The sequence below is a fragment of the Gadus morhua genome, chromosome 3, assembly GCF_902167405.1.
Source record: "Gadus morhua chromosome 3, gadMor3.0, whole genome shotgun sequence".
NCBI lineage: Eukaryota > Metazoa > Chordata > Actinopteri > Gadiformes > Gadidae > Gadus > Gadus morhua.
The window spans coordinates 475,786-502,524 of record NC_044050.1 but is presented as its reverse complement, the minus strand read 5'-3'; the positions used below and the strand labels follow the sequence as shown (position 1 = coordinate 502,524).

At 43.7% G+C, this 26,739-nt stretch overlaps 1 protein-coding gene across 1 annotated transcript in view; it reads right to left on the bottom strand.

Annotated features, from left to right (window-relative positions):
- LOC115540248 (nucleosome-remodeling factor subunit BPTF) overlaps positions 1 to 26,739 on the bottom strand; it is a 138,922-nt gene that overhangs the window by 29,336 nt on the left and 82,847 nt on the right. Inside the window, 6 exon segments of the mRNA XM_030351391.1 lie at positions 5,058 to 5,192; positions 6,325 to 6,538; positions 6,874 to 6,913; positions 7,289 to 7,439; positions 8,668 to 8,820; positions 9,035 to 9,159. Of these exon segments, the coding sequence (XP_030207251.1) occupies positions 5,058 to 5,192; positions 6,325 to 6,538; positions 6,874 to 6,913; positions 7,289 to 7,439; positions 8,668 to 8,820; positions 9,035 to 9,159 (818 nt within the window).

Genomic DNA, 26,739 nt, shown 5'->3' with positions numbered 1-26,739 from the left:
TGGTATCGGTACAGCTACTCACAGAAAGGCTGTTACAGTGGGAGGCTGAAAGGACGGGGTGCTGCAGGAGGGTGACACTGGGAGGACTGGGGGCTGAAGGAGTGAGACACTGGGAGGACTGAAGGAGTGAGACAGTTGGAGGATGGGGGGCAGAAGGAGTGAGACACTGGGATGATGGGGGGCTGAAGGAGTGAGACACTGGGATGATGAGGGGCTGGAGGAGTGAGACACTGGGAGGCTTGGAGCTGAAGGAGGGAGACACTTGGAGGGCGGGGTGCTGAATGAGTGAGAAAATGTGAGGACGGGGTGCTGAAGGAGTGAGACACTGGGAGGACTGGGGGCTGAAGGAGTGAGACACTGGGATGATGGGGGTCTGAAGGAGTGAGACACTGGGATGATGAGGGGCTGGAAGAGTGAGACACTGGGAGGCTTGGAGCTGAAGGAGGGAGACACTTGGAGGGTGGGGTGCTGAATGAGTGAGAAAATGGGAGGACGGGGTGCTGAAGGAGTGAGAAACCGGGAGGACTGGGGGCCGAAGGAGTGAGGCACTGGGAGGACTGTGGGTTTAATGAGTGAGACACTGGGAGGATGGCAGGCTTAATGACTGAGACACTGGGAGGATGGTGGGCTTAAGCAGTGAGACACCGGGAGGCTGGGGGCTGAAGGAGTGAGACGCTTGGAGGACGGGATGATGAAGGAGTGGGACACTTGGAGGACGAGATGCTAAAATTGTGATACCCAAGCATTCCTATTATTTTTCTAAAAAGATGACCCAAAAATGGTCAAAGGCAAACTGTGAGCAGCAGCAGTGTTCCCACACACTGGTGCGTCTGCTATAGGGGTTGGCACCTCACGATTCGATTCCGATTATGAGGTTAACGATTAGATTCTGAAGCGATTATCGATGAAACAATTTTTTTTATGTACATTTCCATGCGTGATTTTCAAAAATATATATATACATCTGGGTTTGCTACTCAGAGTTTGCTAATCACTTCCTACTTTTGTGATGATCATTAAAGACATCAACAGATGAATTTACTTATCTAATATTTAATAAGAGAGAAAGCTTTTGTCACAAATACGACTTTCTATGAACAATTCAATAATCAGTGCAGCTTGCATTATAACCCAATATGGAAGCATGCAAAAAATAGGTTTCAGTTTTATTTTCTTTCTAATCTTTCTTTTATATGTCATTAAAGGAAAAGCTGCTCTTGAATTAGAAAGAGTACTTGTTTCTGGCTGTGAGTTTGCACGCATGCTATGCGTGGGCTGAATCGCAATCGTGTCAAGACAAATCAGATTGGCCAATACACTGAATATAAATTCAATGATTTTAAAATTACAAAAATTATCCCTATCTGGCGAACAGAATGTTGCAGCAGGCAAAAAGAAAAAAAAAAAAAGTTTCCTATTTTATTTATTTTTTTAATTCCGGTTATTAATTTATCTGCATCGAAACAGAATCGTTCTAGCGAGAATCGCGATGCATCGAAGAATCGATTATTTTTCCAACCCCTAGTCTGCTATGTGCATTTTAGCACATTTGTACAGTAAGCCGCAATGCATCATGCAGACGTTTTTTTTTAATGCCGATACAGAATGATATGAACGGAACGCACATTTGCTCCACTCCTCTATATCTCACTCCCTCCTCCAGACCCACTCCTCTATATCCCTCTCCTCCAGCCCCACTCCTCTATATCCCTCTCCTCCAGCCCCACTCCTCTATATCCCTCTCCTCCAGCCCCACTCCTCTATATCCCTCTTTATCTCTCTCCTCCAGCCCCACTCCTCTATAACTCTCTCTCTCCCCCAGCCCTACTCCTCTGTATCTGGGCTGTGGTCAAGTAGCTAACTCATACATCAAGGATTTCCTTTTAAAACATGCCCTGCACCAATATACATCACACACTCATCACACACACACACACACACACACACAACACACACACAGGCTGTAGAGCGGTTTGGGGGATTTGGGCAGCTCATTCATTCAGAGGTGTAGTAAAGATTCGACAACATAAACACAAACGGCATCGGCCATAGAGGCCTACACGTCTGCGGAGGCAGACTTCAGGGTAAACTTGTTCTCCCGCCTCACTTCCTGCAGGCCTTCCAAAACAAACAGTGACGCTGACCAAACACACAGGCCCATTCAAATCTCCACCTCACTGCTCTCTGAAAGACGGGAGCCCCTTCAACTCGGAAGTCTCTCGCCCAGCGTTCACGCTAGACTTTTTCTTGGGCGGACAAATGTCCGACACTATTCCAGAATATCGGACATTTGGAATATCTTCCGGACGTTATTCACTAATAATTAAATAATCACCAAAAGTCCACATTTAAACAACAAACGACACAAACTAAGTTGCTTCAATAAATGCCATTTAATAAATTAGCCTAGGCAAAAAAAACATAACAGCCATTCTCGGCAAAAATGGTAAACGGTTAAAAAATAATTAATTTGATAATTGCAATTCTTGCAGTCTACTTTCAGCGCAACTTCATGGCATGGAAGTGCTCCGCTGCTCGCGAAAAGTTGAAGTCTTTCAACCCCAGCCCAAGGCTCGATATGCGATCAGCCTCTTCACCTTTTCCTCAGCTAGGCAGTTTCTGATAGATGTTTTAATCTAGTTTTGGAGAGAAAAGCCTCGTTCCGCAGGAACACTGGACACGGGGATTGTACTGGCGATTTTGGCCAGCTTTGCCCAGTCGGGAAAGATTTGTGCGTTCACACCAAATGCGACGGGGCGACAAGATCCCATACAAAGTGAACGTAGAGACGCGTATCGGGCGAATTTTTCGCCAGAGAAAACCAGCGACAAGTTTTGATTTGTCGCGCCACACTTTCGCCGTGCACAGGCGAGCGCGTTCACAAGGATTTGTGCCGCGACAAATTCGCTCGAGTTGAAATATTTCAACTTTGACGCGAATTTCGCGTGATGACAGCCAATCACTGTTCAACACCGTGGCCACTGAGTGACATGTGTATGCATGTGCGGGTGCACTGCGCACATTCATGAATGCACGTTCGTGTTTGCCTCCCTGGTGAGCTCGGCCAGGAACCGCTACTGGTTTTCATATGCTACTGATTAATTCATACATAATTGCAAACTTCTTTCTTTTTTTTCTCGGACATGTGGGCCGTTTACATTTTATTATACCAGCCATGCGTGCGTGCAATCGGCCAATGTCCGGCTATAGCCGGCTAACGTGAACACTGCTCTCGCCTGCCCGTGTTAAGGTTTCACGTGAACAGGAGCACATTTCATCAACACATTGACATCAGCTGAACTCAAGACAGCTATGAAAGCACGGTGTGCCAATGTGATAGCGTTACGGCCCACTGCTGGGCTGTCATCCCCACAGACCACAGCTATGGACAGGGCTCACGTTAACCAGCCCCCCAGAGACAGCATTCACTTTGAAGAGATCTCTGCTCATGAACCTCAGAGCAGACGTTGTGCTGTCAGAATCCTGCCTAACTCAACTTACTTAATAAAAGGTTACCCTGGCAACCGGGTAGAACGCATCTAACCAACATGGAACCCCCTCAAAGAGCAGTAGAGTCTTAGTCAGCTAGGTCCGTCGTCCTGAGGGACTACATTATTTGCATCCTCTAAGGCAGTATAGAGTCTGTAAGAGGCTTGCAGTAGTCATATAAATAATATACTCTGAATTATTCCAAAACCTTACAACATCAATATCGGAGTAGGCTTTCCAGGAGTCGCCATTTCGCCATTTCTGCTGCTTTATCTAATCTGTTTGGTGTGTGCGTGGGTGTGTGGCGCACGTGTCCTGGCTTGTGTATAAAAACACTGGCTCAGATTGGCTACCATGAAACATGACTGCCTTAGCCAATCATAATCGCTTATCTCGTTGTTAACCCAACCGGTCTCCTCACTAGCAGCTTGTGTTGGGAGTAGTGATCGACCGATATTTGAGTTTTTTACGTGTATCGTATCGGCCGATCTCTGATTTAATTGGGACATTGAAACATCATTATGTCATTTTTATGATGTAAATTGAGGGAGGCTTAGCCTGGAAATCCAGACCCAAATCTAGAAAGCTCTAGGGTCTGGCAATGAGTAATGAAAATGGCCAAACAAGAGGGGCGGCACCAAGCATGCATTTGAAAATATCACTGGATAACACACATTGGATAACACTATGAACAATCAGATGAATACAAGGGGTGACGTATCCAGACCAGTGGAGCTAACCAATAGATAAGACTCTTGCCGTATCCGGTCGGTAAAACAGCAACGCTTTTTTCGATCACTAGTTTGGAGCCAGGGATGCGTTTGGATTACGCAGTTTATTCAATCAATTCATAATAACGCACCGCATTCAACGTACAGTAACGGTAACAGTGTTGTAATGACGGAAACAGTAATTAGTTAAATTACCTTGTTACTGAAAATATAACGGCGTTACCTAACGCCGTCCTTTTAAACTGCGTTATTACAAACACTGCATGCAAAATACCACAAATGAAACACGGCAACATAAAATACGATAATTTATTGAAAAGAAAAGAAAAATCGTCATCCAAGCAGTATAGCTCCTGATAACTACAAACTGGTTTATGACCGGGGTTCGCAGCCACAGATAAGGAATTATTTTTTATTCTTTGTCAGAGCATTTCATTTATTATTTGCTGCTGGGATAAACAATGAATATCCACAGCTCTGGCTGTTCGTTACGACATTTGAGATGACACAAGGCCAGGAGCCGGCCTGAACAAAGGGGTAGAGGTCTGCTCCAGTATGTGGAGACCACCAGGTCGGCTAATAATTAAAACCAAGGACGACTGATTAGGGAAAACGGATCAAGATGAGAAAGATCAACAAGAACCCGAGGTTGTAGACTGGTTTAATCTATAAAATAAAAGTGGTCCCCTCTATTGTGATAACTGTTTCTGTTTAAAACTTTCTGGTCACGTGTATGCATGTGAATGCAAACTCTTGGGCACTGTCAGCTATTGAAATGATTATGTATTGAATAAAGATGAAGTTTTTCTAAAGCAATGCCGTGATGATGATCTTTACCTCCTGGTGCGGCGGGCACGTTGACCTTGACTATCTTGCTGTTGGCGGGCAGTGGTAGCTTAGCAGTCAGAACCTTCCCTCCTACCGAGGCCCCTGTAATCTGGAAGGTCTGTCCAGCGGTGGTACTGACCGTCCCTAAGACACCCCAGGGAGGATTAATACCAACACTCAAATATGCACTTCTGACACCATTGGCTGTAGCGTATTTTGCTAGCTATGCACTGCAGGTGGTCACCTGGGCCCACCTCAGCCAATCAGACACATTTGCAACTCCAACCAGAGACGATCTAATGTCTGGGATTCACCCTGACTCGCAGGACATAAGACACCAGCGGCCGACGTGCTAAATGAAATTTCATGAGCTCCGATCCATGACAGAAAAAAGACCAAGAGGAAATGCCCACTAAGGTTCTGCGAACGAAGACTGCAAAACCGAGGTCTGCAGAACCACCATCATTCCCAGCTTCACCAGATAGCAGCGCTTCACTAGAAAGGAGATCCATCGCAATAACACCCATGTGAAAGGTAACATGTGTTCGGTCTGTAAATATGATGGAACATTTATTAAGTAGGCCGACACAAAAATATTAAATGTTTCTAACGAATCTGTCTCTCACATTGTACATAGACTAACTTAAGTCAGTGTGTTCTTTATGTCTGAGACAGAGTATGAATCTCTACAGCTTGATGTCTTCTTATCGCCTTGTTCCCATAATTCAATGGTTAATATTTTGGTTATTCTTGGCATTATATGTTCCTAAAATCAGACTATAACATTAATATCTAAAGTCTGTGCAGTCTCCCGCCAGGATTTCTCCTACAATATAGTTAGTCTGCACCACATCAACAAACTTCATTGTTGTTTTGTTATCTATAGAGTATTTTTTAAGTATTTATATATGTAGAGTGTAGTTCAAGGTTAACCTTCATCTTCCTTGATTTTAGCGTTAAAACCGGAGTCAAACGTTGTGTGTGAACCCACAGTGAGTAGTGACTACTGGTCCCAGATCAGGCTGGGGAGTCCTCTCTGTTTAGGTTCACACATAGAGGACTGACTACTGGTCCCAGATCAGGCTGGAGAGTCCTCGCAGGTCAACCCTCAGGGCCTGTACCATCAATCACTGGTAGTGGTACAATAGTCCTACCCTCACCCAAGGATGGGTGGCAACGCAGTTGTTGTTGTACGAGTGTTTGTTTCCGAGTGAGACAGCAGTAAAGCATAATGCCTCGCTCCCCCATCGGACAGGACGGGTTGAGGCGGCCGTACCTTGCGTGGTCTGGCCCTGTTTGACCCACGTGGCAAAGGACTGCTGGAAGTTCTTGTTCTGTTGGAATGTGACGGGGGTGCCCATCTTGGTCGTGAGAACCACCTTGGTGCCAGCGGTCACCTGTCCCGCCAACGAGCCCACCATGACGCTGGCCGACGTGGTGCCAGACGGAGTGGAGACTGACGCTGAGCCCGGCTTCTGATCCAGACGCTTCTGGAGGGAAGAACAGGAAGAGCAGAGTGAACCAGAGGACTTTAAACGGGAAGAGCAGAGTGAAACAGAGGACTTTAAATGGGAAGAGCAGAGTCAACAAGAGGACTTTAAACGGGAAGAGCAGAGTGAACAGAGGACATTAAACAGGAAGCTCAGGAGATATCTGATGAGAATTACAGATTGTGTTCAGCAATGCTCTCCCTGTCCTTCCTGCTTAAAAGTAAAACTGCAAATCTCTGCAAGTCATTTGAACTAATAAAAACTTAAGTACCCCTTACCAGAGGTGGTTCCTGAGGTTATATTTGAATGTTCCGTTATATTTTTAAAAGACTCACCTTGGCATTTTCAGCAGCCTGAGCCTTCTCTTTCTCCACCCTGAAAAACAGCAGACCAGAAGACTCAACTATAGAAATCCATGCTCAACAAATGCATCAAATCCTTGCAAAGTATCTGAACTGTAAGGGGTGGCGAGTTAGGGTGATGGGTAGGTGGGAATTACAGAGCACTAAATAAAGCGGAGCATAAAACGGGCATGTTAAGTTATTTAGGTTCTGTTCAATTCAGATATTTAGAGAACATCCCTCAACTTTTTCAATGCACAGGGACAGTGGCCCCTTGGCTCATAGACTATTGGATATCTGAGCAATGTCCATCTCATCAGGCCCCACCCCAATGTGCCCCATCTCTCTGAGAAGGGTCACATCTCATCAGGCCCCATCATCAGGCCCATGTCACCCTGACATGCCCCACCTCTCTGAGAAGGCTCTGATCTCCCAGAGGTCGAGCTCTTCCTCTGCCACCCAGGTCTCGATCACGATGGGGCCCGTCTGTTTGGCAGGCTCCGGCTTCTTGGGCCGCAGGGCACTGGAGCGCAGGCCTTTCCTCTGGGGTGTGTGGGTCTCTGGGGGGCCAGGTGTAGACGGGTTACGGACATCAACCGCTTATCAGGGCTTCCTACGGCTGTCTATATGCAACCCACTAAATGGCCCTCTGCTCCACCAACATTTCACGTTACACCATATAATGACAATCATCTCCATTTAATTTGACACAATATATCGGCTACTTTTAGCCATACGCTATAATGTCGACCAATTGATATATTGTAATTAATATAACGCATCTAGGAAGTCTCTTGAGAGCTACGGGATGTGTGGATGATGGGACAATGGCTGCTCTGGGATCATAGCTAATGGTTCCAAAGGCAGTCAGACTTTAGAATTTATTTTCATAACATTGTCTATATTACTGGGTAACAGGGGGTGTGTGTAAAACTAGAGCTGTCAGTTAAACGCGTTATTAACGCCGTTAACGCAAACCAAATTTAACGGCGTTAAATTTTTTATCGCGCGATTAACGCAATTATTTTATAAAAAAAAAAAAAGATTTTTTTTTTTTTTTTTTTTCCTTTGGCTCAAAACAAAGAAGCAGTAGCCTGACTGCTATGTTCAAATTACATTTGTTCAAAGCAGTCGTTTAATTGCACTATAGGCTCTATTTTTGTATCGTCCTGTTTTGATCAGTGTACATGCCAATGTTGTTATCAATAAAAAATCATTTGCACAAGGCAAGCCGATGCACTTCACCATGTTGATAAGAGATTTAAAATGAGAAGAATTATGGGACAAAAAAATCAAGGGATATTTAGCACAGAAAAAGAATTTGCGATTAATCGCGATTAATTAGAGTTAACTATGACATTAATGCGATAAATCACGCTTAAATATTTTAATCGCTTGACAGCTCTATGTAAAACATAACATATTGTAACCCTAACATAACAGGCTTTTCCTTCTAGAAAAACAACACTGCTGGGCTATCATTCATTCATTCACACATAAGCTCCATGAAGAATCCCGCTGCTACACAGGCACAATCAAGAAATGCAGATCCAACCCATGACGTCTACCTTTGGGCGTGTGGGGCAGACCCAGGGGGCAGAAGATCCTGCCTCCAGGGGACAGAAAATGCCTCCAGGGGGCAGATGGTCCTGCCCCCAGGGGGCAGATGGTCCTGCCCCCAGGGGGAAGATGGTCCTGCCCCCAGGGGGCAGATGGTCCTGCCTCCAGGGAGCATAAGTTCCTGCCCCCAGGGGACAGATGGTCCTGTCTCCAGTGCGCGTGCTCTACCTTTTGGCGTGTCGGGCAGCCCCAGGGGGCAGATGATCTTGCGGATGCAGTACTCGGAGCGGATGCCGTACGGGCCGACGTCTCTTCTCTTGATGATCTCTGTGGTGGTGATCTCCGTGTCCGACGTTTCTGTGGCAATGAGTGGGGATAGGGCTGGGTTGGCATGGTGACAGGGAGGGAGAGAGTCCAAGAGATTGGAGAAATTACGTTCCCAAAGTCAATAAACCAATCGGCATGCCGACTAACACACACACACACACACACACACACACACACACACACACACACACACACACACACCACACACACACACACACACACACACACACACACACACACACACACACACACACACACACACACACACCGGTGCGGGTGGTCCCGACGGCGGAGGAGGGCTTGACGGCCATGTCGTCCCAGCGCAGACAGGCCCAGAGGAGCCTCAGCATCAGGCTGAGCCCCGCCAGCGAGCGCACCGTCTGGAGGCGGTACCTGGGGACGACACGCAGGGGTTCATACTGCTGTAGGTCTCCACTCATTACACCCAGTTCACTAGAAGGAGAACCGCTCTCTAGAGACATGGTTTAGTCAAGTTGCTTCCATACAGTATACAATATTCTCTGACTGATTATTCGTTCAATGAGCATGAAGAGGGACTTCTTGGCTAACCCAGGGCAGACTAAAGAAATACCTTATTCTGTAAAGCATTCAATTAGTCAAACCTGGCACATAAAATAGTACTTACATGTAGTGTCATAGCTAAGCTATCTTTGTTGCACAAAGGTAATGGGTTAACCTAGCAATTGTTAGCGCTTGGCACTTGATTCTATGAACATCCTATAACCAATTATATATTCCGTTTTTCAATCAAGCACACAATATAAGTCACTTGAATAAAAGGCGTCTGCTTAATGCATTTAATGTAAATGCAAATGTAGCCAGAGGAGAAAAAGGCATTGGAGATATTATATAGAGCAAGGGGGCCCACACTTTTTCGGCTTGTAAGCTACTTTCAAAATGAGAAGGTCAAAATGATCTACCGTACCTACCTTAAAAAATGATTATTTATTCATATATACTGAGTGCATACTCTGATGAAAGCCAGAGTTCCATAGTCTGATAGTAGCTGCTGGAAGCTATTCTCAAGCAGGCTTCCATATGACCAATAATCATGGTGGAACAGTATTTATACTTAATAATCTTAATATGGGAAAAGACTGGCAGTAGAGTAGAGCCAAATAATGCACTCAAGGAGTTAGTACATTTCCTGATGTTTGGATACTTTTATTTTGAGAGTAAGTTCCAACATTTTCCATGAGCCCTAGACTTGAGCTCATTATAGCTTGTACTATCAAAATCTCATCCTCCACTGCAGACGTGTTCAGGTGAATCAGTGCTGCAATTTTGGATGTGAGTAAATCAACCTTAACATCTTCCCTAAATGGATAGCACATCATATATCCTACATATGGCCAAAAGGAATGCTGAAGGCATTCACATCTTAGAAATGCTACGCATTTAATTGTATTATTGGTGTAAATGCTTAAAGCATTCACATCTTAGAAATGCTACGTATTTAATTTTATTCCCTTTATTCCGCCACTTTTTCCGTTCGCGACTCCTTCAACATACTTCAACGTAGAAACATCATTCAGCTCAGTTAGTACCATTGTGCTATTATTTTCTGTATTCATATTAGGGATTTCCAGATCCCGATCCCCGGATCGGATCGGGCCAGATACTTGGTTTTTAAGGTAAATCGGGATCGGCCGATCTCATTCAATTTCATTGCCGATACATATTTTTTATTTATCCATATTTATTATATATATATATATATTAGTGGTGGGCCGTTATCGGCGTTAACGCAAAACTATCGGGCGATAAAAAAAATATCGCTGTTAATCTATTTTCAAACACTTCCTTGTTCGGACCCATTACGTGACTGAACTAACCAATCAGAAGCTAGAATTTAGACTGAGGTAAACGTGAGGAAATCAGAGAGGCAGATTCAACAGAATATCCTGACTGTGTTAAATATGTAAACATGTAAATATGTAAATGATTAACCGACTAAACATTGTAAATACATTTCTAGCAAATTAACTCCAATATAAATGATATTAATTTATTCTACAACTTTCAAATATATAACTTCTAAACCTTATATTATTATGGATTATTACACGGCTCTTCTCAATGCTGGCTGAACAAACCATCCCAAGGTCAGAGAATCCTCTACACTACTGGCGGGCACATGCTACACAGCGACCCGCACTGGCTGATACAGCCACAAAGTTTCTTTGTGCACCTTGTACATCGGTGGACAGTGAGAGACTGTTTAGTGCAGTGTCGAATGTCGAATGTTGGTTTTCATTAAAAAAAAACCTGCACTACACTAAAGAAGTCAGTGCAGTAGATTAAGATGGAGGAAATAAGAAGCTCTATTACACTATTATTACACACCCACATTGTAAAAAATAATAAGCTTACTTGAAAAAAGGGTGGAAACTTGTTGCCTCAAATAAGTTAAGCAACCAAAACTTTACTTTGTGCTATGTTATGTTTATTTTATGTTTACAAGTAATGCTTATGTTATGTTATGTTAACGTGAGAGAATAAAAGCTATTGCGCACAGCTTGGATGCCTGTCTATTTCTTAATGTACAGGATATTAAATGTTGTTTGTCAACACAAAAAGTGATATCGGAAATCGGTATCGGAAAACCAGTATCGGGAAATATCGGGATCGGATCGGGAGCAATATGAAAATATCGGAATCGGATCGGGAGCTGAAAAATGAGATCGGGACATCTCTAATTCATATTTTTCATAGTTCCCGAGATATTCAAGGTTCTTCACCCAAAATTCCGAGGTCGCTTGTGCGTTTTTGGTGCTTGAAAACGCAAAAATCTGAAACCACCCTCCAGAGTGGAAAACTTGAATACACTCCGCTGTAGCGTTTCCGTTTACACTGCAAAGACGCAAACCTCTGCTCAGATCTGCTCACGTCGCGTAGGCGTATACGTCACATGCAGCGCCAGTACAGGGAAATAAACAAACATGTTGGATTATTTGCATGTGTTGAACCGTCAAGCTGCTTTGGCAGCTCTAATAAACGTACAGGACTCTTTCCACGAAATGTACAGATAGTATTACTGAACAGAGAAGGTAATAATGTAATTTAATTATGTTTTGGTTTTCGCGGCGCAGATAAGAGAAGTAGGAAGATTCTACGCATGCGCTCAGACGACATGGTGGTGTTTTGTGATAGTGTATCACAGCACCACTTAGCCGCCTGAAATGCATACCCAATCGAAATCCACACACTTTTGCGTCACCGTATGCACGCTGATTTCCTCCCGAAAACGCTCATCTAAACAGGGAATAAAAAGTGAAGACGCGACGCCACTTTGGCAGACCGTCATCATGTAAACGTAGTTTGATTCCAGATTCGTTTTCAATTGGTATTCCACCGGACGCGTTACGGCTGCGACTTCTGCCCTGCGTGCATTTCCACCGGGCGCATTCCGGCAGCGCAGCGGCAGCCGTATTCACGCGAGATCACGCGATAAACCTAAACCTAATGTACTCACCTTCCAATCCCAAAACTACTGCAATTAAATGCCACACTTTGTCCTTACGGCCTTTGTCCTTATAAAAAGGATGATTTGGTACACAAATGACTTCATGTTGCGGATCTTCATCAATGAGTCTCCCGTCGTCCATGTTGCCGACCCTCTGATTGATTGACTGCTGACCTGGTGCCACCAGTCATGACGTAATAATGTTGTTGTGAAGTTGTGATAGGCTACATGAGCCGAGTATTGTGTTTTATTTTGAAAAGTGACCGGATGCTCAATGGCTTTTACTTTTTCACTTCCTGCCCTGCTCTATCTGCTCTGTTGAAATTGACGCGGTTCAGCTACGGCTTGCGGCAAAAATAGAAATCCCACGGAATGATAGCGTCTCAGCAGCGTCCTGGGACGCTGCTGAGACGTTGCGCAGCCGCGCCCGGTGGAAATGGTCTCATTGATTAGAGTGGAACCTATCTGCTGCGGTGACCGTGACCAAGATGTGTCTTAATCTTGAAGAAAACTCGTCCCAAGCGTCTCCGGCGAAATTATCGTCTATGATTTGATGTCGGATTTCAACGATCAATGATAGTAACCCACCACAAACTCTTCACAAGAAGTCACAAATATATAGGCTCCGATCCTTATGTTACCCCGAGATTTTTTTTGTCCATTAGTATAGGCCTAACGCTTGCCTCAAATCTATTTTCATGACATATATATTTATTTAATCCACAACCCCTCCCGATACAGTGGAGATATCTTGAAAGTGTTCAAAAGCACTGATGCCTACCAATATGCTGTGGCTGGATGGATGAAGGACGCTAAAGTCACAGGCACTTGGCCACCAATAATCTTTATCCGATAATGGCAAAGTTAACCTAAAATCGATGATGAACGGTGTGGGCGGTAGGGATGGGCATAATTAATCGATGCTCTACGGATCGTAGCCCAAATAAAAACAAGAGAGCTCGCCCATGGAGGCAACTCCCCCGCAGCAGAGCGAGGGGCAATCGAGCCGGCTGCAGACTCCGGTTGGAGAAGAAAGGATTCCGTGCACCTTTACCTGGATTGATTCTGGCAAACGTGAGATCACTCAGCAACAAGCTGGATGAGCTCCAACTACGGCTGATGACGGACAAGGGCTATTCGCACACCGCTGCCTTTGGCTTTACGGAAACCTGGCTTCACTCCAACATCCCTGACACAGCGATGGCCCTGCCCGGCTATCAGCTCTTTAGAGCGGACCGCGATGCGACAATAAGGAATAAAGGCCTTAAAACTTAAGGCGGAGGTGTCTGCTTCTATGTGAGTAACGAGTGGTGCAGCGATTCAACTGTCATCTCTGTATTATGCTCCCCCGACCTGGAATTACTGGTGATACACTGAAAACCCTTCTACTCACCTAGAGAAATTACATCAATTATCCTTGCGTGTGTCTATGTCCAGCCGCAGGCGCACGCTGACACCGCACAGCAACTTTTAGCAGATCAGATCACGGAGGTGGAGAAGAAGTTCCCTAACTCCACTTTATTTGTAATGGGTGACTTTAACCACACTGATCTTAGAGCTGAACTTCCAAAATACCATCAGCTGGTGCACTGTGCAACCAGGGGAGAACGGACTCTTGATCATTGCTATTCCACCATCAAAGACGCATATCGCGCGTGCGCACCACTAGGCAATAGCGATCATGCTGTGGTCAAATTCATCCCCACATACCGGTCCCTACTCAAGAAACATAAACCCATCAAGAGGTCTGTACAGAGACGAACACCCGAGGCAATTGAATCACTGCAGGCCTGTTTTGACATTACTGACTGGGCAGCTATCAAGCTGGCATGCAATAACATTGATGAGTATGGAGACACATGTTCATCCTATGTCTACTTTTGTGAGGATCTCTGCATCCCCATACATTCCATTGTCACTTTTGGAAACAACAAACCATGGTTCAATAAGGAGGTGAGGCTATTGAGGAGAGAGAAGGAGGCGGCCCACAGGAGCAGAGACAAGGAGGCGTACACCAAAGCCAAATATGCCCTCAGCAAAGCCATCCAGCATGCTAAAGGGGTGTATAAGGCTAGGATTGAACAACAGGTTGGGGATAAGAACACCAGGGCGGTCTGGAAGGGCCTACAATCTGCCACAGGCTACAAGAAGAAGCCCCCCCCACCTCTAACGACCCAAATCTACCATACCAGTTCAACGTGTTCTGCACAAGGTTTGAAGCACCAAGTGGGCCCCCCCCCTCCACCACCCCCGCCTCCTTTCCCCCGGCCACCTCCTCACCTGCTCCACTAGTCATCACTGAGCATAAGGTTCGGAGGCTCTTCAAAGGCCAGAACACCAGGAAAGCGTGTGGGCCAGACCTGGTGTCACCGGCTACCCTCAAGCACTGTGCCAGCGAGCTGGCTCCAGTGTTTACGGACATTTTCAATCAGTCTCTTCAATTATGCCATGTACCTGCCTGTTTCAAATCTGCTGTCATCATCCCTGTACCAAAAAAGCCCAAGATCACCTGCTTGAATGACTACAGACCGGTCGCCCTCACCTCTGTAGTCATGAAAGTATTTGAACGCCTGGTCCTCTCCTATCTAAAAGCATCCACTGACCACACCATGGACCCCCTTCAATTTGCATACAGACCCAACCGCTCAGTAGATGATGCAATCAACATAGCCTACATTCTACAACACCTGGACTATCGGAACACCTTTGCAAGAGTCTTGTTTGTGGATTATAGCTCTGTATTCAACACCATCATTCCCGACCTCCTCCATAGCAAACTGACCCATCTGAACAGCCACCCACTCACCTGCTTATGGATTACAGATTTTCTCACTGTCAGGCTGGGCCCGCATCTATCACAGCCCCGCACAGTTAACACCGGTGCCCCCCAGGGCTGTGTGCTGTCTCCCCTGCTCTTCTCCCTTTACACGAATGACTGCACCTCCCGTGACCCGTCTGTCAAGACCATCAAGTATGCAGACGACACCACCCTGATAGGTCTCATCAGCAACAACAACGAGTCTGCCTACCGGAGGGAGGTCGCCCATCTAGAGTCCTGGTGTGCAGTCAGCAACCTAGAGCTCAACGTCAACAAGACAGTGGAGATGATTGTGGACTTCCAAAAAAAGGTTCAGACATATCCCCCACTTGTCATCAACAACTCATCTGTCACTGTAGTCGAACATTTCAAATTCCTAGGCACAACCATCACCAACACACTGAAATGGGACAATAACATCACTCAACTTGTGAAGAAAGGCGCTGAGAGGACTTCAGGTCAGCCCCCCCATCATGGTGCAGTTCTACAGGGCCATCATTGAGAGTGCTTACATCCTCACACTCGGTCTGGTATGACTCTGCCCGCTCTAAGGCCAAGCTCCAAAGAGTCGTACGGGCTGCAGAGCGCATCATCGGCTGCCCCCTTCCTTCCATCAAGGACCTCCACAGCTCCAGATCCCGCAGGAAAGCTGTGAAGATCACAGCAGACCCCTCACTTCCTGCCAACTGCCTCTTTAACCGTCTACCCTCTGGACGGTGATATAGGGCCATCATGACAAAAACCTCACGTCACCTCAATAGCTTTTTTCCACAAGCAATAGCCCTCATAAACAGCCCTTGCACATGAGCTTTATGGCTCCTCTCAGCACTTTACTTTATTTATTTAACTTATTTAACAATTCTATTATTGCACTACCTCCATGGTCATACTGGTACTTTCTTGTATTGTTGTTCTGTCTTGTCCCTTTGTTCTGTTCTATGTTCTATTTGTTATGCTCCAGCCTGCATGGAGAATACCATTCAAAATTCCTAGTACCTGTGTACATGGTGAAATAAAGAAAATTGAATTGAATTGAATTAAGAAATGCGTCGATCAATTTATATTGTTATCGATCAAAAGGACGTTGTGTTGCATACTGTGAGTCTTGAAGCATTTAATTGAATGGAAGAAGGTTCTCCAGGCTGTCAAAGTTAGCGCGACAATACCTCTGCATCCCCGCAACTTCGGTCCCGAAGTTACAAGGCTGCGTTCGCGTCTGACCCCCGAGCATGTTAACATGCTTATATTCCTAAACAAAAATATGTAGGCTGGAGTTACTGTATGCTATGGACAGTAGGGACAGTCACCACCGTATGTGAGTCGCTCTTTTTTTTCTTAATGTGTTGTCTCTCGCTCCGCTTTTCTTTCGGCTTGGTGCCTCTTGGAGTCGTTACATTTTGCCAAAACTGATATTTTGGCAACAAGTTCAGCCTTACATATATTCAATAAGGTCTTGCTTTTAGATAGACTAGTTCATGCAATTGTTTGTAAATGGGTGGCTCATCTTTTTGTTGCAAGCCTTTTCCGCGCGCCGGCTGCAGCCTATAGGCATAATATGTCGGCCTTTTACCCCCCTTTTTTTCAAAACAGTTATACAGTTTAATGCCCACTTTTAGCCTACTGCCTTTGTTTGATTATTGTTGTCCGATAAGTTGGCTACTTATTGTAATTGGAATAGGCTACAGATTTAGTCTTGTTGAATCGTTTCCAAACCTTTAAGAGCGCCTGTAGGCGCATTGTTCAGACTTTACGAGCACCGCATAGGCCTATAACCTATAATGCCTGTATTTATCATTTTAAAACTGTTAAACAGTTGAAGGTCTTCAAGTTAACTGTATTGTATTAATGTTGGCCCATACATTATTGTTGGAATAAAGATTTCATTGATAAAAACATGCTGCATTTTGTATTTTCTACCAACGGGAATTTCAATATAGCCTAAAGAAAAAAGTTAATGATTAATCGATAATTGATCGATAACTAGCGATGCTCGATCAAGGAAATTTCTTCAAATGCCCATCCCTACCTCTAACATCCCAATAGTAAGGCAGTTTAGGCATCTTGGGGTTGACATGTTCCCTTCTACTTTTTCTATAGCAACAAAAAACTTTCAAGGCATATATAATTAAGTCGAGAAGGATCTTGAACACTGGTCTAAGCTTCCAAATTCCCTTCAAGCTCACATATCGATTGTAAAAATGGATGTACCTCCTTGCATAATTTTTTGTTCCTCTATTGTTCCCCTTACACCACCAAAAGGGTCTTGGGAAAAATTACATTCACTCATATCTAAATTTGTATGGAATGGGAAAAGACAGACTGAAATTAAAAACTCAACGAGATAGGACACTGGGGGGACTAGCTTTACCTAATTTTAAAATGCATTTCTGGTCCTTTGATCTTTGCCCCTTATCTGTATGGGTTAATCTCAATGCTTCAGTGTCTTTCACAACCTCATAGACTACAAGACCTGGTCTACTCCAACATTCCGTCTAAAAAAGTTAATAAGTGCTTCGGCCCTCTGTAATGAAACATACTGGGGTAGATCTTAAATGGCATAAACATGCCCCTGTATTCAATAACTTCTCTCTTCTTATTGGCAATACACCATTTTATTTTCCTCGATTGGAGTGGTAAAGGAGTTTATATTCTCCGAGATTTGTATGATGATGGTTTAAGGGCTTTAATGATCTAAAAGCAGAGTATGATTTATCAGGCACATCATTTTTCTTTTACTTGCAATAGAGATCTGCCATGAAGGCATATGGTGTCCCATGTGGAGTACCACTCCTAACACATCAGTTGCATAAATTATTTGCTGTACAAGGCAGGGCTCCAGACTGCGACCAATTGGTCGCAAAATTTGAGAATGCGACCAAAATTTGAGAATGCGCGACTGATTTTACAGCTGATCGAGCTGCGGGGAAACTGGCGCGGGGTCTCTGAGAAGGAGAACGATCTCAACCTGCCACTCAAACAATGAGCAAGCGAACAATTGATTCGTTCTACCGACCTGCGGCACTTGCGGCTAGTAGTGTGCCAGTGCCACGGTCTACAGAGTCGGAGGGTGATGATTCAGAGGATCATGTGGCTAAAAAGGGCCGAACCCAAAATTTTAGGGAAGACTGGCTGCGAGAATTTTGCTGGTTAAGGTACTGCAAGGAGACGAAATCCATGAACTGCGAATTTTGCAGACGCTACCCAAGAAATGCGGGGAACACCAAGTTTGCCGACACTGCAGGTACTTCGATTTAACACGGCATCCTTCGTTGCTAAGGAGGAACTACCCTTCACCAAGTTCAAAAGCCATCTCGACCTTCAAAGGAAAAATGGCTTAAAATGTAACGACACATACGATACAGCATGCGCACAATTCGTTGGAGTAATTGCGGACACTCTGAAGGGGAAGACTTACACGAAGATCAAGGATGCTCCGTATTTATCAATTATGATCGATGGGGACACCGACGTTTCAACAAAGGAATGCAAAATCATATACCGAAGGATCCTAATCGAAGGGAAACCAAGGAATATTTTGATTGGCCCCATCGAAGTGAAATACGCACACGCTCAAGGTATGTTTTAATTTAAATTATGTTTGGATCACTAATTTCTGTATCTGTCTTTACTGCGAATATGTTTGTAGTTTAAATAATCACTGCAGGTGCCATAAAGGGCTTTTCACACGAGCGGCCAGAGAGGAGGCGCAGCATCCTGTCAAACGGCACGACAAGTGGGCGCACTCCCGTGAAACTGACGCTACTGTTCTCGTCGAACGCATGCGCGCACACGTGAAAACAGTTTGGATAGATGAGAACTGTTTATCTTTAATTAACTAATATAACCCCTTTTTTAATTTTAAGGTGTATATCAGGGCTATTCAACCTCCTTATCAAGTGGGCCGAAAAGGAAAACCACTGGGGGTTCATGGGCCACACAGAGTAAAACTACGTGAATGAATCGCTACAAATAAATCGTACTTAAAGTAGTGTTAACTTAATATATATAGTACTACTACATGGAATAAACTTGTCAGACGCATTCCTTCGATCTTCACAAAGGATCTTCACATCCTTCCTTCTTCACCTTTAATCGTGTCATTATAAAAGATTTTGTTCTCACATATTTTGGACACGTATTTAGAATTAAACAATGTTGTTTGAATCATCACAAAACAGAACTACTGCACATATGAGACATTTTGAGCCAGTGAGTCAGTGAGAAAGATTGCACTGCCTTGTTTGCCTAGTTTGGCTCATCCTGAGACACTCATGCAGCTTCTCATAGGTCATGGAGCAACGTGCCCTTGTTCTGATGGCATTCATATGAGGAAAGCTAGACTCAAACGTATCGGTTGAGCCAAACATTGTCAGAATAAGTGATGTCAGTTCCTGATTGTGGGGTACGGATACTGACTAGTATCACCGGCTACACACAGAAACCTCATTTGCATGCAACTATGTTTCTCCTTTATTTTTATTTATTTTTTGCATGCAACCTCTTGCGGGCCAGGAAAAAAATTAAGAGGGGCCGCATTTGGCCCACGGGCCGCTACTTGAATAGGCCTGGTGTATATGATGCCACCAAAGAGGCCTTCCAGCATCTAGGGACAGAAACAGGGTGTTAGAGAAGACAGCGCCAGGGGAGCTGATGGTGCATCTGTCAATCTCGGGCATAAAGAAGGGGTAATAGCCCTCCTCCAAGCTGAGGCAGGGGCTTTTATTGCCCCATTTCATTGCATGCCACATAGGTAAGTTACATGGGAACCTTCAGAATAAAGATAGGGTTCTAGCCCATGCATCTTTAATTTAAGTTGAATTCATTGTAAGTGTAGACTGAAGCTGGCAATGCTATCTGGGCAAAGGAACATTTCCATGGTGGATCATGTCTGCAGTCTCCTCAACATGGTTTGGAAGACATACCACTTCAGCTGCAAGTCTATCAGAGAACTACGAGCACTTGGAGAGGAGTTGGGTGTGCGTGTCAAAGTACCGGGTATTGTCAGTGGGACACGCTGGCTTCCACATGTGAACAGGGCCCTGCAAACCTTGCTGAAACCTGGAGGAAAGGATGGACATCTGCAGAACCCTGGCCAGTTCACAGCAGTATTTTACCACATGGACCATTTGACTGCATCATCCACCAATGCTGATATTGTTGGGAGATCAAAGAAGGTCTGTATTTAATTTAAAACATATTTAATGTATGGGAGGCATACAAATAACTGTTAACAAATAATATTGTGGTTAGTGGTTACTAATTGGTTATGTCTTGCAGGTCAAGAAGATGATTGAAGATGGAAGCTTTGTGGGTTTCTGTCACTTCATGACTGACTTGTTTGAGGCCAAAAGCAAATTCAGCCTTCTTCTCCAAAGAAATTATGTTATTTTGCCCCAGAAAATGTTGACATGTTAAGAATATAGTTGAACCTTATTAAAACAGAGTAGGCTGCAAATAAGGAAAATGTTTCACAAGGAAAATGTTTTACAGGCTGTGAATGGGATTGAGAATCTCATTGCAACTATTGAGGCCATGTCAGTGAGATGCAAGCCGGGTGGTAGGCTGGCAGAATTACTGGCAGACCTTCAGGCCCAGAGAAGACAACAAGAGGGTGAGCATGAGCCTCACCCTGTACACAAGTATCAGGTCAGCAGTTTTTACTTTTTGTTGTCAATTTTAGATTTGGAGTTTATTTTAATTGTTTCTTGTCCAAATGTTGAACATTGTGTGAACTCAGGGGATCACCATCAAAGGTGAAGCTGCTGTGCTGGGTAAGGAAGGATTCTCCATGGCAAGCACACCTAAGCTGCAACAAGCAGTGAGAGCAACCATAGACTGCACTGTGCCTCATTTGAAGCAAAGATTCAGCAGTCTGCTTCGTAAGTGAAAGCACAGAATTATAGATAAAAAAGAATCTGTGAAGATTAGATAAGCTATCATTATGACACATTCATCTTTCTCTCAACTCTGTCTTTCTATTCCTTGATAGATGAAGAGTCTACATCAGCAACAGCAAAGACAGTGAAGTCATTCAAGATTTTCAGTCATGATTCCTGGCCAGAGCAACGAGATCAGCTGACAGCTGGACTTCCTGCTAGACAACTTCTCCTCTGTCTTAACAAGGCTAGTGACTATTTTTAAATTATCATAAAGTAATAAAAAGTATAACACAAAGCAACATTTCAAACATCTACTATGATCCTTAACCAAGATTGTTTGGTATGTTTTTCCTTTCACTCTTTTCAGAAATGGCTGTGATTCCAATCTGGCTAGAGAGGAGTATCAATCCATGAAGACATTCATCTTCAGGAACTACATGGACAAGTCTTACCATGCCTTATGGGAGATGATGGTAACAAAGTTGCCAGTCTGCTCTGATTACAAGGTAACCCATTATTATCATATCCTTGTTGATTTAGCAATTATTACTTTTTGATTAAATATAACCTGTGCTAATGATCCATTCTAGAACATCCTACATCTTGTGCACATCATGCTGGTCCTGCCGGTCTCCTCTGCTGTATTTGAAAGGGGATTTTCTGCTCAGAAGAGGATTAAATCTGATGTCAGGGGGTCCCTACATGTAAACACTGTGGAGGACTTCATTTGAATTAGCATGGAGGGACCTAGTTTACAAGAGTTTGATGCCAAGGAAGCTGTACAAACATGGTTCAGTTCGGGTCATAGGTCTAGGAGGCCAAATTACAAGGGCTGGCCTTCTGAGCCTCCTAGTGGAACGCAGGAGGATCTGCTCTAAGTGAAGGCACACGTTGTTCAGGCCTGTGTACTTGTTCTAGTGGAATGTTATTGGCCAGTGCCCCTAATGTTTACATACATTTGTTAGAAAAGTTACTAAGCACTTTATTTTATTCTGAATCTATGATTTATTGTACAGTGTACGTCACTATGTTGAATCTTCAAAATAAGAAATGACACTGAATTTGAAACGGCACATTGTAATTTCTGCATCTTTTATCAAAATCTTTATTAGTAATAGTGCTTTAATAGTGCTATATAAATAAAGTTGCCTTGCCTTGCCTAATACAGTGAAAATTTGTAGAAATGTGAATATTTGGTTAGCATGTTGATTAACGGTTCGTGCCCCTAAACTTTCTGGTTGTACTCCTAGAATTTTCAGTTAGGGGCTACAGTGCTCCTAGTGAAAAAAGTTAGTCTGGAGCCCTGACACGTGGGATGGTTTCTCAAGTTTATAAATGTATCTCTAATCCTCATATCTCTTTAGCAGTGTTTAGAAGTGTTTGGAGTAGGGATATTTCCTCTGCAGATGAGGAAGAGATTGGCTCGGACACAGTATGGGAAAATCTACAGGATACCTCCAAAAACCCTCATCACATTTTAAATGTATACATAGGATGTATCTTACTCCAAGAAAACGTCATACTATGAAAATCATCCCATCTCCTAACTGTGACCTATGTACACTTAATGCCCCAGGGTCATTTTTACATATGTTTGGGGAATGTCCCAGCGTGTTTGCCTTTTGGGGACACTTATGGTCCACTTTGACATGCTTGAAGTGAATATCCCATTGTAATCAACCTTACTTTTACTTAATGATGACTAGTCTAGATTTGTCTCTACAGCAGAGGCTGTAGGGCTGGTCTCACTGCAGCAAAGAAAATGTTGGCCTTGCGATGGCAGCCACCTCACAGATTAAGTGGGCCAACTCTTTTCTAGACAGTTATGATGGAGAGATCTATGGCCAGGGTGCATGGAACTAGTGAGAAAACCCTAAAAGCATGGGATGAAGCTTACAATTTGGTCAAAGAAAGAGTGCAGCATTAACAAAATGTGATTATTTCTTTTATTATTATTTTCCTCTATATTTGAATTATATTTATTTATACATCTGTATTTTTTTTGAGAGGCTGACGCCTCGTTTCCACATACGTATGTTTTTTGTGTCCGTGCTTCCGTAAATTTACGGAAGGAGTCGCTAGTGTTTTACGTACGGGCATGAATTTATTTACGGACAAAAGATGTTAGGAGAAATCAGCGGATTGTTTACTCCGGGTAGGAAATGAGTGCCCAAATGAAGGAGTTCAAGTACCTCGGGGTCTTGTTCGCGAGTGAGGGTACTATGGAGCGTGAGATTGGCCGGAGAATCGGAGCAGCGGGGGCGGTATTGCGTTCGCTTTACCGCACCGTTGTGACGAAAAGAGAGCTGAGCCGCAAGGCAAAGCTCTCGATCTACCGGTCGATCTTCGTTCCTATCCTCACCTATGGTCATGAGGGCTGGGTGATGACCGAAAGGACGAGATCGCGGGTACAAGCGGCCGAGATGAGTTTTCTCAGAAGGGTGGCTGGCGTCTCCCTAACTCGGATTAGAGCCGCTGCTCCTTTACTTAGAAAGGAGTCAGCTGAGGTGGTTCGGGTATCTGGTAAGGATGCCCACTGGGCGCCTTCCTTGGGAGGTGTTTCAGGCACGTCCAGTGGGGAGGAGACCTCGGGAAAGACCCAGGACTAGTTGGAGAGATTATATCTCAACACTGGCCTGGGAACGCCTCGGGATCCCCCCGTCAGAGTTGGTCAATGTGGCCCGGGAAGGGGAAGTCTGGGGCCCCCTGCTTGAGCTGCTCCCCCCGCGACCGACCCCGGATAAGCGGATAGGAGGGTACTTTGGAACATGAGGATCGACATATACAGAGATAAAAACAAAACCAACAGGATTGGAAAGAGATCGCTGAGGAGTTTGGCCTGCAAGGTACTTAGCCTACAAGTTTTGTGAAAAACATAAAAACTTTCATACGGTATCTCCGTAAAACGACGGCGAAAGTTAAATTTTTTGAACGTATATTACGGACATACCGGACAGAAATTTTACGGAGGGAGGAGTCTCGGAGGAAAAACGGACATTACGGAGAATTACATAGGAATGAATGGACTTTCGGTCGGAGACGGTTGGATCGCATACGAGAATGTACGTATGTGGAAACGAGGCGTGAGAGATCAGGTGCAGGGGTTGGTAAAGGGGTCGCCATGGTTTGGGGGTGTTTATTGTTTTAATGTTTCCTCCGTTTCTGTAAGGTACATGATTTTGTGATGTTAAAAAAAAAACTTGTACTTTTATGGAATTTTTCAAGTATATTTTATCAATAAAATGTTATAAAAAAAACAAGGTTTTACCAGGGAAACAAAGTTATGGCTTGTGAAATACTTTATATTTTAATGGGAAAAAATGTTAACGGTCCAAATGTTAAAAATCAATTTTGACCCTCGGGAAACGAATAATCAAATATTCTGACCCCATTACATATTGTTTGCAAGCAGTGTTATAAAGCAGTTTAGAAGAACGTTGTTCGGTAACGCTGTTATTTTTTCAGTAACGGGGTAATCGACCTAATTACTGTTTCAATCATTACAACAATTACAATTGCAATTAGTGCATTTAGCAGACGCTTTTATCCAAAGCGACTTACATCGGTTAGTATACACATTGACACACCGACGGCAGAGTCAACCATGCACAGCCAGCTCGTCAGGAGCAGTTAGGGTTAAGTCTCTTGCTCAGGGACACATCAACACTCAGCTAGGAGTAGCTGGTTACCGTTACTGTACATTAAATGCGGTGCATTACTATGAATTAATTGAATAAACTGCGTAATCCAAACGCACCCCTGGCTCCAAAAACAAACTGCTAGTGAGGAGACCGGGTGGGTTAACAACGAGATAAGCGATTTATGATTGGCTAAGGCAGTCATGTTTCATGGTAGCCAATCGGAGCCAGTGTTTTTACCCAAGCGCCAGGACACACGCGCCACACACACGTGCGCACACACACCAAACAGATTAAATGAAGCAGCAGAAATGGCCAGTCCGGAACAATCCGATGAAAAGTTGGCATTTTCTAGGTGTTCAACGGATCACAAAACTCACGGTTCGTGTCACGGTTTTTGAGTCAAGGGTCGGATCATTTTCGGATCAACCACAACAATAAAGATAACAAGACAAATGTGACTTTAAATAAAATCTTCAAAAGTGTAAAAACAAAATAAAGTGAACAATTTGCTAATAATCCCGCTTTAAGCATAGTCAATATTTAAAAAAATTGCCATCTGAGGCATTATTCCTTCTTTTTTACATGGATAGTAAATAATCCCTAACCCTGGATTTACAATTCAGGATGTCTGCATTGCCTGGGGAGAGTTTAGAGTCTACATTCTCCCCAGGCAATGCAGACATCCTCATCTTCTTTTCATCAAGTATGGTGGCGAAATACAGTTTTGGATGAAGTCTTTTCACTCGGTTCTAGCCCTACGGTTGACACGGAGAACCGAGCGAAAAAACTACAAACAAACATAAACATGTCCGCTTCCGGTTCCCGTTTCAATGGGATTTACGGAATGCCAAATAAAACACAACAGAAACTGTATTTCGCTACGATACTTGATGTTGTTAATACCGATATTGTCCTTTAAACATGCGCTGATCACGTGAACGCACACATTTTTTTTTTAATCAGCTGATCCGCGGATCACTTGCGTCCCGAACCGTGAGGGTAGATCCGTACGGATCACGGGTAACCCGTGAACCGTTGCACCACTAGCATTTCTGTAGTATTCGGCAGATGTTCCACAGCCTTTGCAACCAAGCAAATCAAAATTCAGTTTGAAGTATATCAGGGCCTTGAATGGGCAGTTCAACCATTTAGCACATTAAGGCCGAGTGAAAACTGCTCAGAAAAATCCAAATCTTTGACATATAGAAACTTTCTTTTTTTACAGTAACGAAAATAGTTACTTTCCCTGGTAACCAGTTGCTCATATTATAGAGTAATTCAGTTACTAACTCAGTTACCTTCTGGAACAAGTAGTGAGTAACTGTAACTAATTACTTTTTTAAAGTAACATTCCCAACACTGTTCGCAAGTGATAAACCAGCTCATCTGGCAACCGTCTTTAAGTCCTTCTGGGAGACAGCTTAAAAGCTTAGTACACTCTCAGTTGATCCACTTGGTTTGCTTCCATGGCTACAGCACCCTGTGTTTTTGTGCCAGTTTGTTTCATATCTGTCAACCTATGTATTCGCCCAAAAGATCATCTTAATTTCAAAGGAGAATATACAGGCTGCAGCATTGTAGTCTGCCATTATCAGATCATGTTTCTTAAATCTCTGATGACATACCATGGTCATTTAATAATTCAGCACAGTAGATGGGATACATTCTCCTATAAATTATCATTATTCCTTGATAATCAAGTGATTCCTGGGAGGTGATTAGGATTTAGTATATTCTAAGGAGGCCGGTGTGAGTGTTATAACTAGAGATGTCCGATATTATCGGCCCACCGATATTATCGGCCCGATATTAGCATAAAAATGTAATATCTGTCAATATCGGTATCTGATTTTTTTTGCCTTAAAACCGATTTTTTTTTATTTATTTTTTTTATAGCTCAAATAAATGATTTCAAAATTGTGCAGTACAGTGCACATTGTAATTGACTCATATTTGTGCATTTATTCAATTAAGGTTATTGAGTTTTAGTTAAAGAAACATACTGCTATGTTGCACATAGTTGTTCAGGTACAATGTTTTATCATTTGTGAAGTCAAGTTTGCCCTATTTGTTGTGGGCATTGTCAAGATTATCTCAGGGAGAGTGTAATCCAAACTGTTGTCTGAGACCATTAAAAAAAAACAAAAA